A 14,727-nucleotide genomic window follows, 5' to 3' on the forward strand; every position below is an offset into this window, starting at 1 on the left:
AAAGTTAGATATAGTGGGAATTAGTGAAGTTCGGTGGCAGGAGGAACAAGACTTTTGGTCAGGTGATTACAGGGTTATAAATACAAAATCAAATAGAGGTAATGCAGGAGTAGGTTTAATAATGAATAAAAAAATAGGAATGCGGGTAAGCTACTATAAACAGCATACAGGTAGTGATCGCATTATTGTGCCTAAGATAGAGACGAAGCCCACGCCTACTACAGCAGTACAAGTTTATATGCCAACTAGCTCTACAGATGAGAAAGAAATTGATGAAACGTATGATGAGATAAAAGAAATTATTCTGATACTGAAGGGAGACGAAAATTTAATAGTCATTGGTGACTGAAATTCGATAGTAGGAACAGGAAGAGAAGGAAACGTAGTAGGTGAATATGGATTGGGGATAAGAAATGAAAGAGGAAGCCGCAGGGTAGAACTTTGCACAGAGCATAACTTAATCACAGCTAACACTTGGTTCAAGAATCATGACAGAAGGTTGTATACATGGAAGAAGCCTGAAGATACTAGAAGGTATCAGATAGATTATATAATGGTAAGACAGAGATTTAGGAACCAGGTTTCAAATTGTAAGACATTTCCAGGGGCAGATGTGGACTCTGACCACAATAACAAAAAAATGGTTCAAATGGCTCTGAGCACTATGGGACTTAACAGCTGTGGTCATCAGTCCCCTAGAACTTAGAACTACTTAAACCTAACTAACCTAAGGACATCACACACATCCATGCACACTTAACAGCTGTGGTCATCAGTCCCCTAGAACTTAGAACTACTTAAATCTAACTAACCTAAGGACATCACACACATCCATGCCCGAGGCAGGATTCGAACATGCGACCGTAGCAATCGCGCCGTTCCGGACTGCGCGCCTAGAACCGCGAGACCACCGCGGCCAGCCTGACCACAATCTATTGGTTGTGAACTATAGATTAAAACTGAAGAAACTGCAAAAATGTGGGAATTTAAGGACACAGGACCTGGATAAACTGACTAAACCAGAGGTTGTACAGAGTTTCAGGGAGAGCATAAGGGAACAATTTACAAGAATGGGGGAAAGAAATACAGTAGAAGAAGAAAGGGTAGCTTTGAGGAATGAAGTAGTGAAGGCAGCAGAGGATCAAGTAGGTAAAAAGATGAGGGCTAGTAGAAATCCTTGGGTGACAGAAGAAATACTGAATTTAATTGATGAAAGGAGAAAATATAAAAATGCACTAAATGAAGTAGGCAAGAAGGAATACAATCGTCTCAAAAATGAGATCTACTGGAATTGCAAAAATGCCTGAGCAGGGATGGCTAGAGGACAAATGTAAGGCTGCAGAGGCTTATCTCACTAGGGGTGCCGGCCGCGGTGGTCTAGCGGTTCTAGGCGCTCAGTCCGGAACCGCGCGACTGCTACGGTCGCAGGTTCGAATCCTGCCTCGGGCATGGATGTGTGTCATGTCCTTACGTTAGTTAGGTTTAAGTAGTTCTAAGTCCTAGGGGACCGATGATCTCAGATGTTAAGTCCCATTGTGCTCAAAGCCATTTGAACCATTTGATACTGTGTGAAGAGTTTGACAGAGCACTGAAAGACCTAAGTCGAAAGAAGGACCCGGGAGTGTACAACATTCTATTAGAACTACTGATAGCCTTGGGAGAGCCAGTCCTGACAAAACGCTACCATCTAGTGAGCAAGATGTATGAGACAGGCGAAATACCCTCAGACTTCAAGAAGAATATAATAATTCCAATCCCAAAGAAACCAGGTGTTGACAGATGTAAAAATTACCGAGCTGTCAGTTTAATAAGTCACGGCTGCAAAATACTAACGCGAATTCTTTACAGACGAATGGAAACACTGATAGAAGTCGACCTCGAAGAAGATCAGTTTGGATTCCGTAGAAATATTGGAACACATGATGCCATTCTGACCCTACGACTTATCTTAGAAGATAGATTAAGGAAAGGCAAACGTACGTTTGTAGCATTTGTAGACTTAGAGAAAGCTTTTGACAATGTCGACTGGAATACTCTCTTTCAAATTCTAAAGGTGGCAGGGGTAAAATACAGGAAGCGAAAGGCTATTTACAATTTGTACAGAAACCAGATGGCAGTTATAAGAGTTAAGGGGCATGAAAGGGAAGCAGTGGTTGGGAAGGGAGTGAGACAGGGTTGTAGCCTCTCCCCGATGTTATTCAAACTGTATATTGAGCAAGCAGTAAAGGAAACAAAAGAAAAATTCGGAGTAGGTATTAAAATCCAGGGAGAAGAAATAAAAACTTTGAGGTTCGCCGATGACATTGTAATTCTGTCAGAGACAGCAAAGGACTTGGAAGAGCAGTTGAACGGAATGGATGGTGTCTTGAAGGGAGGATATAAGATGAACATCAACAAAAGCAAAACGAGGATAATGGAATGTACTCGAATTAGGCCGGGTGATGCTGAGGGAATTAGATTAGGAAATGAGACACTTAAAGTAGTAAAGGATTTTTGGGGAGCAAAATAACTGATGATACTCGAAGTAGAGAGTATATAAAATGTAGACTGGCAATGGCAAGGAAAGCGTTTCTGAAGAAGAGAAATTTGTTAACATCGAGTATAGATTTAAGTGTCAGGAAGTCATTTCTGAAAGTATTTGTATGGAGTGTAGCCATGTATGGAAGTGAAACATGGACGATAAATAGTTTGGACAAGAAGAGAACAGAAGCTTTTGAAATGTGGTGCTACAGAAGAATGCTGAAGATTAGATGGGTAGATCACATAACTAATGAGGAGGTATTGAATAGAATTGGCGAGAAGAGGACTAGAAGAAGGAATCGGTTGGTAGGACATGTTCTGAGACATCAAGGGATCACCAATTTAGTATTGGAGGGCAGCGTGGAGGGTAAAAATCGTAGAGGGAGACCAAGAGGTGAATACACTAAGCAGATTCAGAAGGATGTGGGTTGCAGTACGTACTGGGAGATGAAGGAGCTTGCACAAGATAAAGTAGCATGGAGTTGCATCAAACCAGTCTCTGGACTGAAGACCACAACAACAACTACAATTCTTGAAAACTTTGAATTTATGTACCGGCAGAAAGTGTTGTAATCGAAATTACCATTCTTGTTCTCTATTGCACCACATCGGCGGTTCATACGAAAACAACGTCATACGTAAGTCACGTTCCAATTTCGGACTGTTATTGACGATGTGTGCAGTATGTTTTGCTCGCTCCGTAGATATTCCTGATCTCTTGTAAATAACAACAGGTGAGACACTCTAACGACTTAGACGCAGAAACAACTAATCCTGAGTTGGCAGGTGTCTTGTTCATGTGTTAAAACAAACGATTGACATGGATATATTCCTGACTAAAAGAGCTGTCATCAAATTTTGTCGATGGCATTCTGAAACACACTAGAACAGTAAATTCGAATATTCGGGAAAAAGATAGGAGCTGCAATTACAGAATGTCCAGTAACAGAACGAACACATTTAAAAAATATATTTTATTTCACGTGCAGTGTTTTTAGTGAGAGAAGGGAAATAAATTTCCAGTCAGATACTTTAGAACTCTGATCAGAGGACTAACTTTTGTTCTAACCACTTTGATGAAATGTGTGTTTGAAATTAAAGTCACCATCAGTGACGTCACGGTGTAACATATAAAAAATAAAAATGAAATGATATACAGATTTGTGATTACTTCTACTCTTAGTGCACACATGAATATAATAATCCAAGCAAGTTTTTTTGCTCTGTTTTTTCAGCATTCGTCATGCAGTTTTCTTACCTGGCCGCATTCTTCTGGCTGAATGTGATGTGCATTGATATAGCACTGGCAGTGAGGTGAGTTTAGGTAGTCACTAGCACTATAAATCTAAGCGAAAAAATTCAAAGCACAAGAAATTATAGATCATAGGGGGTAAGAAGAAAAAAATTGCAACAATGTCATCCGTACAAAAATCGACGAATCACACAGTTTATTTTTGTTGAACAGAAGTGGTTACGTTAGGAAAGTTAACCAGTTCCTTGACAGTTATGAGATTCAGCGTTTACATAAAGACCCGACTGCGGCTTTCAAGGGTCAGCTGGAAACCACTAATAATGTAAACGTATTATGTCAGAAACCAACAGCTGTATGGCTTATTTAAATTACATATAGATGGCGCTGCAATACACACAGTAATTTAGTTCTCCCTTTTCCATGTTAGTCGATACTGAGAGAACCAAATTACATATTAAAAAAGAAAACAGAACTGAAACCCATGTTTGGTACTAGAAATTACATTACTCTTGTCGATAAAATTGAACAAATAATGACCCCAGCCAGTTCTAAACTAGTAACATTTCATGCCAGAAACTTAGTTACAAATGAAGACATGCGCGGAAAAACGGCCTAACCCTCAAATATAAAATCTTAGGGATAAGTGTTGCTACATGTTGCTGGGTACGAGCACAAGTACATAACAGCGATCTCAGAAAGGTACCAGTTAGTTGAATGTAGTCAATTACAGTCATTGGAAAAGGAATGGACAAGGTACAGGGACACAGTACTAGAAGTGGCCAAAGAATGTCTTGGAACAGTAGTGTGTAAAGGTACGATGAAGCAAACAGCTTGGTGGAATGACACAGTCAAGGCAGCCTGTAAAAGGAAAAAGAAGGGGTATCAAAAATGGCTACATACCAAAACCCAGGTAGACAGAGAAAGTTATGGTGAAGAAAGAAACAAAGCCAAACAGATAATTGCAGCATCCAAGAAGAAATCGTGGGAAGACTGGAAACAGGTTGGAGACTATGGGTCAAGCTGCTGGAAAACCATTCTGGAGTGTAATTAGCAGTCTTCGAAAGGGAGGTAAGAAAGAAATGACAAGTATTTTGTACAGGTCAGGAAAACTGCTGGTGAATCCTGTGGATGCCTTGGTCAGATGGAGAGAGTATTTTGAAGAGTTGCTCAATGTAGGTGAAAATGCGATCAGTAATGTTTCAGATTTCGAGGTAGAATGGGATAGGAATGATGATGGAAATAGGATCACATTTGAGGAAGTGGAAAAAATGGTCAATAGATTGCAGTGCGATAAAGCGGCTGGGGTGGATGAAATTAAGTCGGAACTCATCAAATACAGTGGAATGTCAGGTCTTAAATGGCTACACAGGATAATTGAAATGGCCTGGGAGTCGGGACAGGTTCCATCAGACTGGATAAAAGCAGTAATCACACCAATCTTTAAACATGGAAACAGAAAAGATTGTAACAACTACAGAGGTATCTCTTTAATCAGCGTTGTGGGTAAAATCTTCTCAGCTATTGTTGAAAGGAAAGTGCGAGTATTAGTTGAGGACCAATTGGATGAAAATCAGTGTGGGTTTAGGCCTCTTAGAGGTTGTCAGGACCAGATCTTTAGCTTACGGCAAATAATGGAGAAGTGTTATGAGTGGAACAGGGAATTGTATCTATGCTTTATAGATCTAGAAAAGGCATATGACCGGGTTCCTAGGAGGAAGTTATTGTCTGTTCTACAAGATTATGGAATAGGAGGCAAACTTTTGCAAGTAATTAAAGGTCTTTACATGGATAGTCAGGCAGCAGTTAGAGTTGACGGTAAATTGAGTTCATGGTTCAGAGTAGTTTCAGGGGTAAGACAAGGCTGCAACCTGTCTCCACTGTTGTTCATATTATTTATGGATCATATGTTGAAAACAATAGACTGGCTGGGTGAGATTAAGATATGTGAACACAAAATAAACAGTCTTGCATATGCGGATGACTTTAAGTTGTGATGGCAGATTCGACTGAAAGTTTGCAAAGTAATATTTCAGAGCTAGATCAGAAATGTAAGGACTAAGGTATGAAGATTAGAATCTCCAAAACGAAAATAATGTCAGTGGGAAAGAAATATAAACGGATTGAGTGCCAAATAGGAGGAACAAAGTTAGGACAGGTGGACGGTTTCAAGTACTTAGGATGCATATTTTCACAGGATGGCAACATAGTGAAAGAACTGGAAGCGAGGTGAGCAAAGCTAATGCAGTGAGCGCTCAGCTACGATCTACTCTCTTCTGCAAGAAGGAAGTCAGTACCAAGACTAAGTTATCTGTGCACCGTTCAATCTTTCGACCAACTTTGTTGTATGGGAGCGAAAGCTGGGTGGATTCAGGCTACCTTATCAACAAGGTTGAGGTTACGGATGTGAAAGTAGCTAGGATGATTGCAGGTACTAGTAGATGGGAACAATGGCAGGAGGGTGTCCACAATGAGGAAATCAAAGAAAAACTGGGAATGAACTCTATAGATGTAGCAGTCAGGGCGAACAGGCTTAGATGGTGGGGTCATGTTAACACGCATGGGAGAAGCAAGGTTACCCAAGAGACTCATGGATTCAGCAGTAGAGGGTAGGAGGAGTCGGGGCAGACCGAGGAGAAGGTACCAGGATTCGGTTAAGAATGATTTTGAAGTAATAGGTTTAACACCAGAAGAGGCACCAATGTTAGCACTGAATAGGGGATCATGGAGGAACTGTATAAGGGGGGCTATGCTTCAGACTGAACGCTGAAAGGCATAATCAGTCTTAAATGATGATGATGATGATGATGAGTAACTCTCAGTTTTTCAGGAATAACCAAAAATATCACAATTGGAATGTATGTCTCCTTTGACCATCTGCTTGATTTTGCTTTTAAATTTCATTTTGAAGTTTTCAAAGTATACAGGGTGGTCCATTGATAGTGACCGGCCCAAATATCTCACGAAATAAGCATCAAACGAAAAAACTACAAAGAACGAAACTCGTCTAGCTTCGAGGGGGAAACCAGATGGCGCTGCCATAGGTCAAATGGATATCAGCTGCATTTTTAAAAATAGGAACCCCCATTTTTATTACATATTCGTGTAGTACGTAAATGAATATGAATGTTCTAGTTGGACCACTTTTTTCGCTTTGTGATAGATGGCGCTGTAATAGTCACAAAAGTATAAGTACGTGGTTTCACGTAACATTCCGCCAGTGCGGATACATTACTCGTGTTCAAATGGACCGTTTACCAACTGCGGAATAGGTCGGTATCGTGTTGATGTATGGCTATTGTGATTAAAATGCCCAACGGGCGTGTGCTATGTATGCTGCTCGGTATCATGGACGACATCATCCAAGTGTCCGGACCGTTCGCCGGATAGTTACATTATTTAAGGAAACTGAAAGTGTTCAGCCACATGTGCAACGTCAACCACTACCTGCAACAAATGATGATGCCCAAGTAGGTGTTTCAGCTGCTGCCGCGGCTAGTCCGCACATCAGTAGCAGACAAACTGCGCGAGAATCAGGAATCTTAAAAACGTCGGTGTTGAGAATGCTACATCAACATCGATTGCACCCGTACCATATTTCTAGGCACCAGGAATTGCATGGCGACGACTTTCAACGTCGTGTACAGTTCTGCCACTGGGCACAAGAGAAATTACGGGACGATGACAGATTTTTGGCACGCGTTCTATTTAGCGATGAAGCGTCATTCACCAACAGCGGTAACGTAAACCGGCATAATATGCACTATTGGGAAACGGAATATCCTCGATGGCTGCGACAAGTGGAACATCAACAACCTTGGCGTTTTAATGTATGGTGCGGCATTATGGGAGGAAGGATAAATGGTCCCCATTTTATCGATGGCAATCTAAATGGTGCAATGTACGCTGATTTCTTACGTAATGTTCTACCGATGTTACTACAAGATGTTTCACTGCATGACAGAATGGCGATGTACTTCCAACATGATGGATGTCCGGCACATAGCTCGCGTGCGGTTGAAGCGGTATTGAATAGCATTTTTCATGACAGGTGGATTGGTCGTCGAAGCACCATACCATGGCCCGCACATTCACCGGATCCGGCGTCCCCGGATTTCTTTCTGTGAGGAAAGTTGAAGGATATTTGCTATCGTGACCTACTGACAACGCCTGACAACATGCGTAAGCGCATCGTCAATGCATGTGCAAACATTACGGAAGGCGAACTACTCGCTGTTGAGAGGAATGTCGTTACACGTATTGCCAAATGCATTGACGTTGACGGACATCATTTTGAGCAGTTATTGCATTACTGTGGTAATCACGCTGTAGCAGCATGCGTTCTCAGAAATGCTAAGTCACAAAGGTACATGTATCACATTAGAACAACCGAAATAAAATGTTCAAACGTAGCTACGTTCTGTATTTTGATTTAAAAAACCTACCTGTTACCAACTGTTCGTCTAAAATTGTGAGTCATATGTTTGTGACTATTACAGAGCCATCTATCACAAAGCGAAAAAAGTGGTCCAACAACATTCATATTCCTTTACGTACTACACGAGTATGTAATAAAAATGGGGGTCCCTATTTAAAAAAAACGCAGTTGATATGCGTTTGACCTATGGCAGCGCCATCTAGCGGGCCACCCATAGCGCTATCTGGTTTCCCCCTTCAAGCTAGACAAGTTTCGTTCTTTGTAGGTTTTTCGTTTGACGCTTATTTCGTGAGATATTTGGCCCGGTCACGATCAATGGACCACCCTGTATAAGCCTATACCAAGCTTTGTGATGTACCAGTAGTTTGTTAGTTAGTCTCATGTTCCAAGTACACTGATGAGCCGAAACATTATTAGCACTTGCTTAATAACTTGTTTGTCCGTATTGGGAACGAAATTCACCACTGATTTCACAGTGACACGTTTCCATTTATCGACAGTCGGATCCCAATGGTCCCATGCCCGCTGCAATCGTAACTGATGATGGCATTGGGTCGACATGTGAGCAAGTTAGTGGTGGTCTGCTGCGTAGCACAATTTTCAAAAATGTACGATGAACGAAGTGCTCGGAAATACTTGTGTGTGCACCAGCATTCCAGTCTTTCGGCAGAGATGGCATAGATCACTATGTATCCTACTTTGCAGAGCAGACAAGCCTCCGAAGCCACGTTCTGTGAAGAGTCGTGGACGTCCAACCATTTACAGCCTAGCGGTAGTTTCACTATCGTACCTCCCTGTCATAAGATGCTCACGACAGTAACACGTGAACACTCGACCAGCTTCGCCGTTTTCGAGATACCCATTCACAGGCTGTGCGTAATAATAATTTGCCCTTTGTCAAAATCACTTAACTCAATCCACGTTTTCAGCCCCTATCTTCGCTGGGTGATCCCCAGTCCTTTTGTGGTCCGCCTACGTGCTTTTGTTACCGCGTCACGAGCCCACAAAGTGACCAGGCGGCATCCAACGTCGAGGTGTGCAGTGGTCATAATGTTTTCGCTTATCAGGGTATCATTTCCGTGATAAATCATATTGATGTGGAACGAGTCATGTTATATCAACATCAATTCTTTTTGTAAATATGCTCCATGCTTATCAGTTATTAGGCTTTTTGTTTTTTAATTAAAGACAGACAGATGTTAGTCAGCGATTCCGACCCGCCACCATTTACACATCACAATAATACAGGGTTATTACAAATGATTGAAGCGATTTCACAGCTCTACAATAACTTTATTATTTGAGATATTTTCACAATGCTTTGCACACACATACAAAAACTCAAAAAGTTTTTTTAGGCATTCACAAATGTTCGATATGTGCCCCTTTAATGATTCGTCAGACATCAAGCCGATAATCAAGTTCCTCCCACAATCGGCGCAGCATGTTCCCACCAATGAGTTCGAAAGCATCGTTGATGCGAGCTCGCAGTTCTGGCACGTTTCTTGGTAGAGAATCTTTCACATAACCCCACAGAAAGAAATCGCATGGGGTTAAGTCGGGAGAGCGGGGAGGCTATGACATGAATTGCTGATCGTGATCTCCACCACGACCGATCCATCGGTTTTCCAATCTCCTGTTTAAGAAATGCCGAACATCATGATGGAAGTGTGGTGGAGCACCATCCTGTTGAAAGATGAAGTCGGCGCTGTCGGTCTCCAGTTGTGGCATGAGCCAATTTTCCAGCATGTCCAGATACACGTGTCCTGTAACGTTTTTTTCGCAGAAGGAAAGGGGCCGTAAACTTTAAACCGTGAGATTGCACAAAACATGTTAACTTTTGGTGAATTGCGAATTTGCTGCACGAATACGTGAGGATTCTCTACCGCCCAGATTCGCACATTGTGTCTGTTCACTTCACCATTAAGAAAAAGTTGCTTCATCACTGAAAATAAATTTCGCACTGAACGCATCCTCTTCCATGAGCTGTTGCAACCGCGCCGAAAATTCAAAGCGTTTGACTTTGTCATCTGGTGTCAGGGCTTGTAGCAATTGTAAACGGTAAGGCTTCTGCTTTAGCCTTTTCCGTAAGATTTTCCAAACCGTCGGCTGTGGTACGTTTAGCTCCCTGCTTGCTTTATTCGTCGACTTCCGCGGGCTACGCGTGAAACTTGCCCGCACGCGTTCAACCGTTTCTTCGCTCACTGCAGGCCGACCCGTTGATTTCCCCTTACAGAGGCATCCAGAAGCTTTAAACTGCGCATACCATCGCCGAATGGAGTTAGCAGTTGGTGGATCTTTGTTGAACTTCATCCTGAAGTGTCGTTGCACTGTTATGACCGACTGATGTGAGTGCATTTCAAGCACGACATACGCTTCTTCGGCTCCTGTCGCCATTTTGTCTCACTGCGTTCTCGTGCGCTTTGGCGGCAGAAACCTGAAGTGCGGCTTCAGCCGAACAAAACTTTATGAGTTTTTCTACGTATCTGTAGTGTGTCGTGACCATATGTCAATGAATGGAGCTACAGTGAATTTATGAAATCGCTTCAATCATTTGTAATAGCCCTGTAGGTAGTCTTCTGGACAGCAGGAGGTGTTCTCAAACAGAAACGTTTTCAGTGTAGTTTAAAATTTTACTTTGCTGTCTGACAGGCATTTTATATCAAAGAGGAAGTGATCAAAACTTTTGGTTGCAGTTTATGATGTAATGACAACTCTCTTCTTTTTTTTTACATGCATGGGTGTCTGCTAGATAATGTTATTTAGTAATTTGCAAGATGAGATTTTCTTGCATAAAAATCTTTTTTTATGGAGTGATTTTCAACAGATATCTTACTGCGTAATTACATTTTCCTTATCATCAGAATTAAATTAGTTGCCATATAAGGCTCCGACTGATACATCTGTAGGCGTGGATCTACACCACATAGATAAAATACATGTGGTGAATAATGAATGAACGAAACTGTTTATTAGTTAGGATCTTGCCATAACTATTCAACGACAACTATAATCAATTACTGCTAAGAAATTACATAACATTCAGCAAAGAAACACCTCGCGCATCTGCACGAAAAAATGTCACTGCCACAGATCCAAGGCAGATTCTCCACTCAATTAAATAACTATTATGGTGTCGGGGTATGTGTTTCAGAGGGAAGCAAGCTATATCATTTTCTTTTCTTTGATGATGCAATTTTAAATCTACTTTCTGGTGCAATTAGAAAAATAATCTGCTCAGCACCGTATTCGATTTGCTATAATTTTTATATTTATACTACAATACCAAACAAAAGAGAACTGCCGCCGTTCTCACGGGACGTGATGCTGCCTATGGACGGCTATGGGTTCTGATTAACGATCGGCACGTATGCCGATAAGACAACTTTCCCTTAAAATTAAGCATACTTCCAAATTCATTCGAGCGATAGTTTATTTCGTAATCAACTGATGATCACAATGTTTTCCCCAGTAGAGTATTTCTTTATCCAAAATAAGCCACATTCAATATCTTCAAACTAAGTAATACTTTGATACGTAATTAATGGTTTCACCTCATCTCGCCGTAACTTGGAGAAACAAAATCTGAAAACCACATTAATTTCAGCTAAACTAATAACTACGGCAAGATCTAGAGTAACTGCACCAAAGACAATGTTTCCCTCTTCCCAATCAGACGAACATGCTTCGGCATCCAGCATACCAAAACTCAACTATTCTGGCAGGGCAATTCTTGTCCTGAATAGGAATTATAAAAAGCAAAGGACCAGCGTTATTTTTACTTTTTGACAATTATTGCTTGTATGTAACGGGTGTACGTTCACTACATAACGGTGAGTTTCGTTATCGTGGGCACTCATTAGTATGCGTGGCGCCTACTCCAGCGTTATGCGTTACGAGTAATACCCTACTCCCGATTCTTTCATGTACAAAACTTCGTATTTCCCGATTCGTACAATGATATAATTTTGCTGGTACCTTCACCGAATACAGTCTGCAAAATGTGCTGCGAATAGCATTAATGGCAAAGAACGATAAATCAAAACGTCGTGCTACCAGTCTTAATGCATGATCATCGGTAATGTAATAAGCCATAAACTTTCTGGCTGTCATCGCTTTTTTTTGAGGGGGGGGGGGGGCGGGGGTGCAGGTGGATGTCAGCGAGTAAAAGTCATAAAAGTTGAAACTAATGTGTAAAGTTTGTTGTATGTCGTTAAATGCTCTCATTATGAACTACTGGGTGACTGAAGCCTGAGTAATTTGCGCGGTGTGTCACACTGTCTCAAGAAACACACAGCTTCTAACTGTAATACTTATTCTCTTAAACTTTAACATAACATCGTAGCTCTTGATGATCAGTTTATGACAGCATTTAAATTCGCACAATAACTGGATGAAATATTGAAATGTCCCTGGAAGTCATTACATAGGCAACTTGAAACTAGGACCGTGTCCCGGGTTAGCCACTAGGTATTAGGAATTCAACAGTTCCGACAAACTGGGCAACTCCTGCCTCCCCCGTAGACTTCTAAACGTTGTAATAAAATGGTTTTATTAATTCACTATAAAATAAAAGTTTACGTCATTTTCATTAATATTCAACCAAAAATTTATCTGCACGTAAGGTGATACAACAGCGGTCTTACGTGACGTGCTATTCTCATTTTGCCCGCCATACTCTCTTAGACCTACATCATCTGAAACTTTTTGGTATAATTTAAACAATATTTCTTACAGGAAGAGCCACTGAGTTACAAATTTAAATACTGGACTAACGCAAGCATCACTTGCAGAGGATACAACGACCATTGAAATTAATGTACAAATTAAACACTACAGATCGTGTACTATTTGATATATTGCTTGAATCACTCTATAGACGAAATCTTCAGTTCTTTATTGTAGTGATGAGAACACTTTGAAAGTTCAAACTCACACTCAGTACCATTGACAATTCAAAGACTTTTGGCCGCCGGGGAATAGTTAATCAGAGCGATGCGTGACATAAAAAGTACTTCGCTGGAAAAAAAAAAAAACTGTTTACCTCATGTTTTATGTATATTCTGGCCTTGTGCGTCGCCCTGTTAACATAATGCTGAATATATACATCAAGAAATTTCCTTCATTCTATAATTTTGATGCTATTAATGTGTATCTCGATACAAATGATTTATGTCGTGTGACTAGAGCCTCCCGTCGGGTAAACCGTTCGCTGGCTGCAAGTCTTTCGATTTGACGCCACTTCGGCAACTTGCGCGTCGATGGCGATGAAATGATGGTGATTAGGACAACACAACACCCAGTCCCTGACCGAAGAAAATCTCCGACCCAGCCGGGAATCGAACCTGGGCCCTTAGGATTGACATTCTGTCGCGCTGACCACTCAGCTACCAGGGGTGGACATACAAGTGATAATGAGTGGGCATGTCCTGTGATTAATGATTTTTAATGTCTGAGGATGATATACTGTTTGACCGAAATTGGTAGCTTTCGTAATGTGACGTACAGCCATTGCATCAAATCACGATTTTTCAGTAATATTAGTACTACTGGTGAGACTTTTGCCAAGATGCTGAAACAAAACATCAGAATTCCAAACAATGTGAGTGAAGATGCCAAGACCTAGAGCAATAGCACTTTCACAAATCAAAAGTGAAGAGGCCGCTGATCTAGTTTTTACAACAGAGCGTCGTTTACATTGAATTTATGCTACAGGAAGAACAGTAATAACGAATTCAATCAGTATGTATGAAAGCGTCTGCTCTCTTGAACTCTGCAAGTTTCCTCGGTTCTCTGTACCTCTCGTGAGGTTTACCTCTGGCATAACAACGCCCCACCTCATTTAACAGCTATGACTCAACAGACATAAAGCAAATCTCAGCGTTTCTTTATCCATCTAATTCATCAAATTTGTCACCCCCGTAATATTTTTTCTCCTGAGAATCAAAGATCAACTAGACTGAGGGGATTCAGAAGGGCCGGCCGCGGTGGTCTAGCGGTTCTGGCGCTGCAGTCCGGAACCGCGGGACTGCTACGGTCGCAAGTTCGAATCCTGCCTCGGGCATGGGTGTGTGTGATGTCCTTAGGTTAGTTAGGTTTAAGTAGTTCTAAGTTCTAGGGGACTTATGACCTAAGATGTTGAGTCCCATAGTGCTCAGAGCCAGGGAGATTCAGAAGGTTGTGAATGACAAACTCAGGGGAACCCGAAGAGCTGACTTCTCTGATGCAGTGTGAAGACTGAGAACTCGTAATAAGCAATGTACAGCTTCCAGTGGACCTCTTTAGAGTAAACAGAAAAATCTCATGTCTTTGAGTTTCAATTTTTTTTCGTTTTGCCGTCGTCAGAGAACTTTAAGGCCCGCGCTGTCTAGGTTAAGATACAGAGATCTAGGAAAATAGTTCAAAATTTCATCCTAATGATTTGTATAAATGACTGTAGGAAAAGCAAAAGCTTGAAGATATCGATGTTCCAGTATTGGGGGCAGATGATAAGCAAGGAAGCAATGGAGGCTGGAGCAGG

The 14,727-nt window shown here is 41.3% G+C and overlaps 1 protein-coding gene across 1 annotated transcript in view; it reads left to right on the forward strand.

Moving 5' to 3' along the window:
- Positions 1-14,727, forward strand: part of LOC126101457 (probable G-protein coupled receptor Mth-like 4) — a 317,300-nt gene that overhangs the window by 250,386 nt on the left and 52,187 nt on the right. Inside the window, exon 7 of the mRNA XM_049912110.1 lies at positions 3,756-3,834. Coding sequence (XP_049768067.1) covers positions 3,756-3,834 — 79 coding nt within the window. The remainder of the gene's footprint in view (positions 1-3,755; positions 3,835-14,727) is intronic.

This window comes from Schistocerca cancellata, chromosome 9 (genome assembly GCF_023864275.1).
Source record: "Schistocerca cancellata isolate TAMUIC-IGC-003103 chromosome 9, iqSchCanc2.1, whole genome shotgun sequence".
Classification (NCBI taxonomy): Eukaryota; Metazoa; Arthropoda; class Insecta; order Orthoptera; family Acrididae; genus Schistocerca; species Schistocerca cancellata.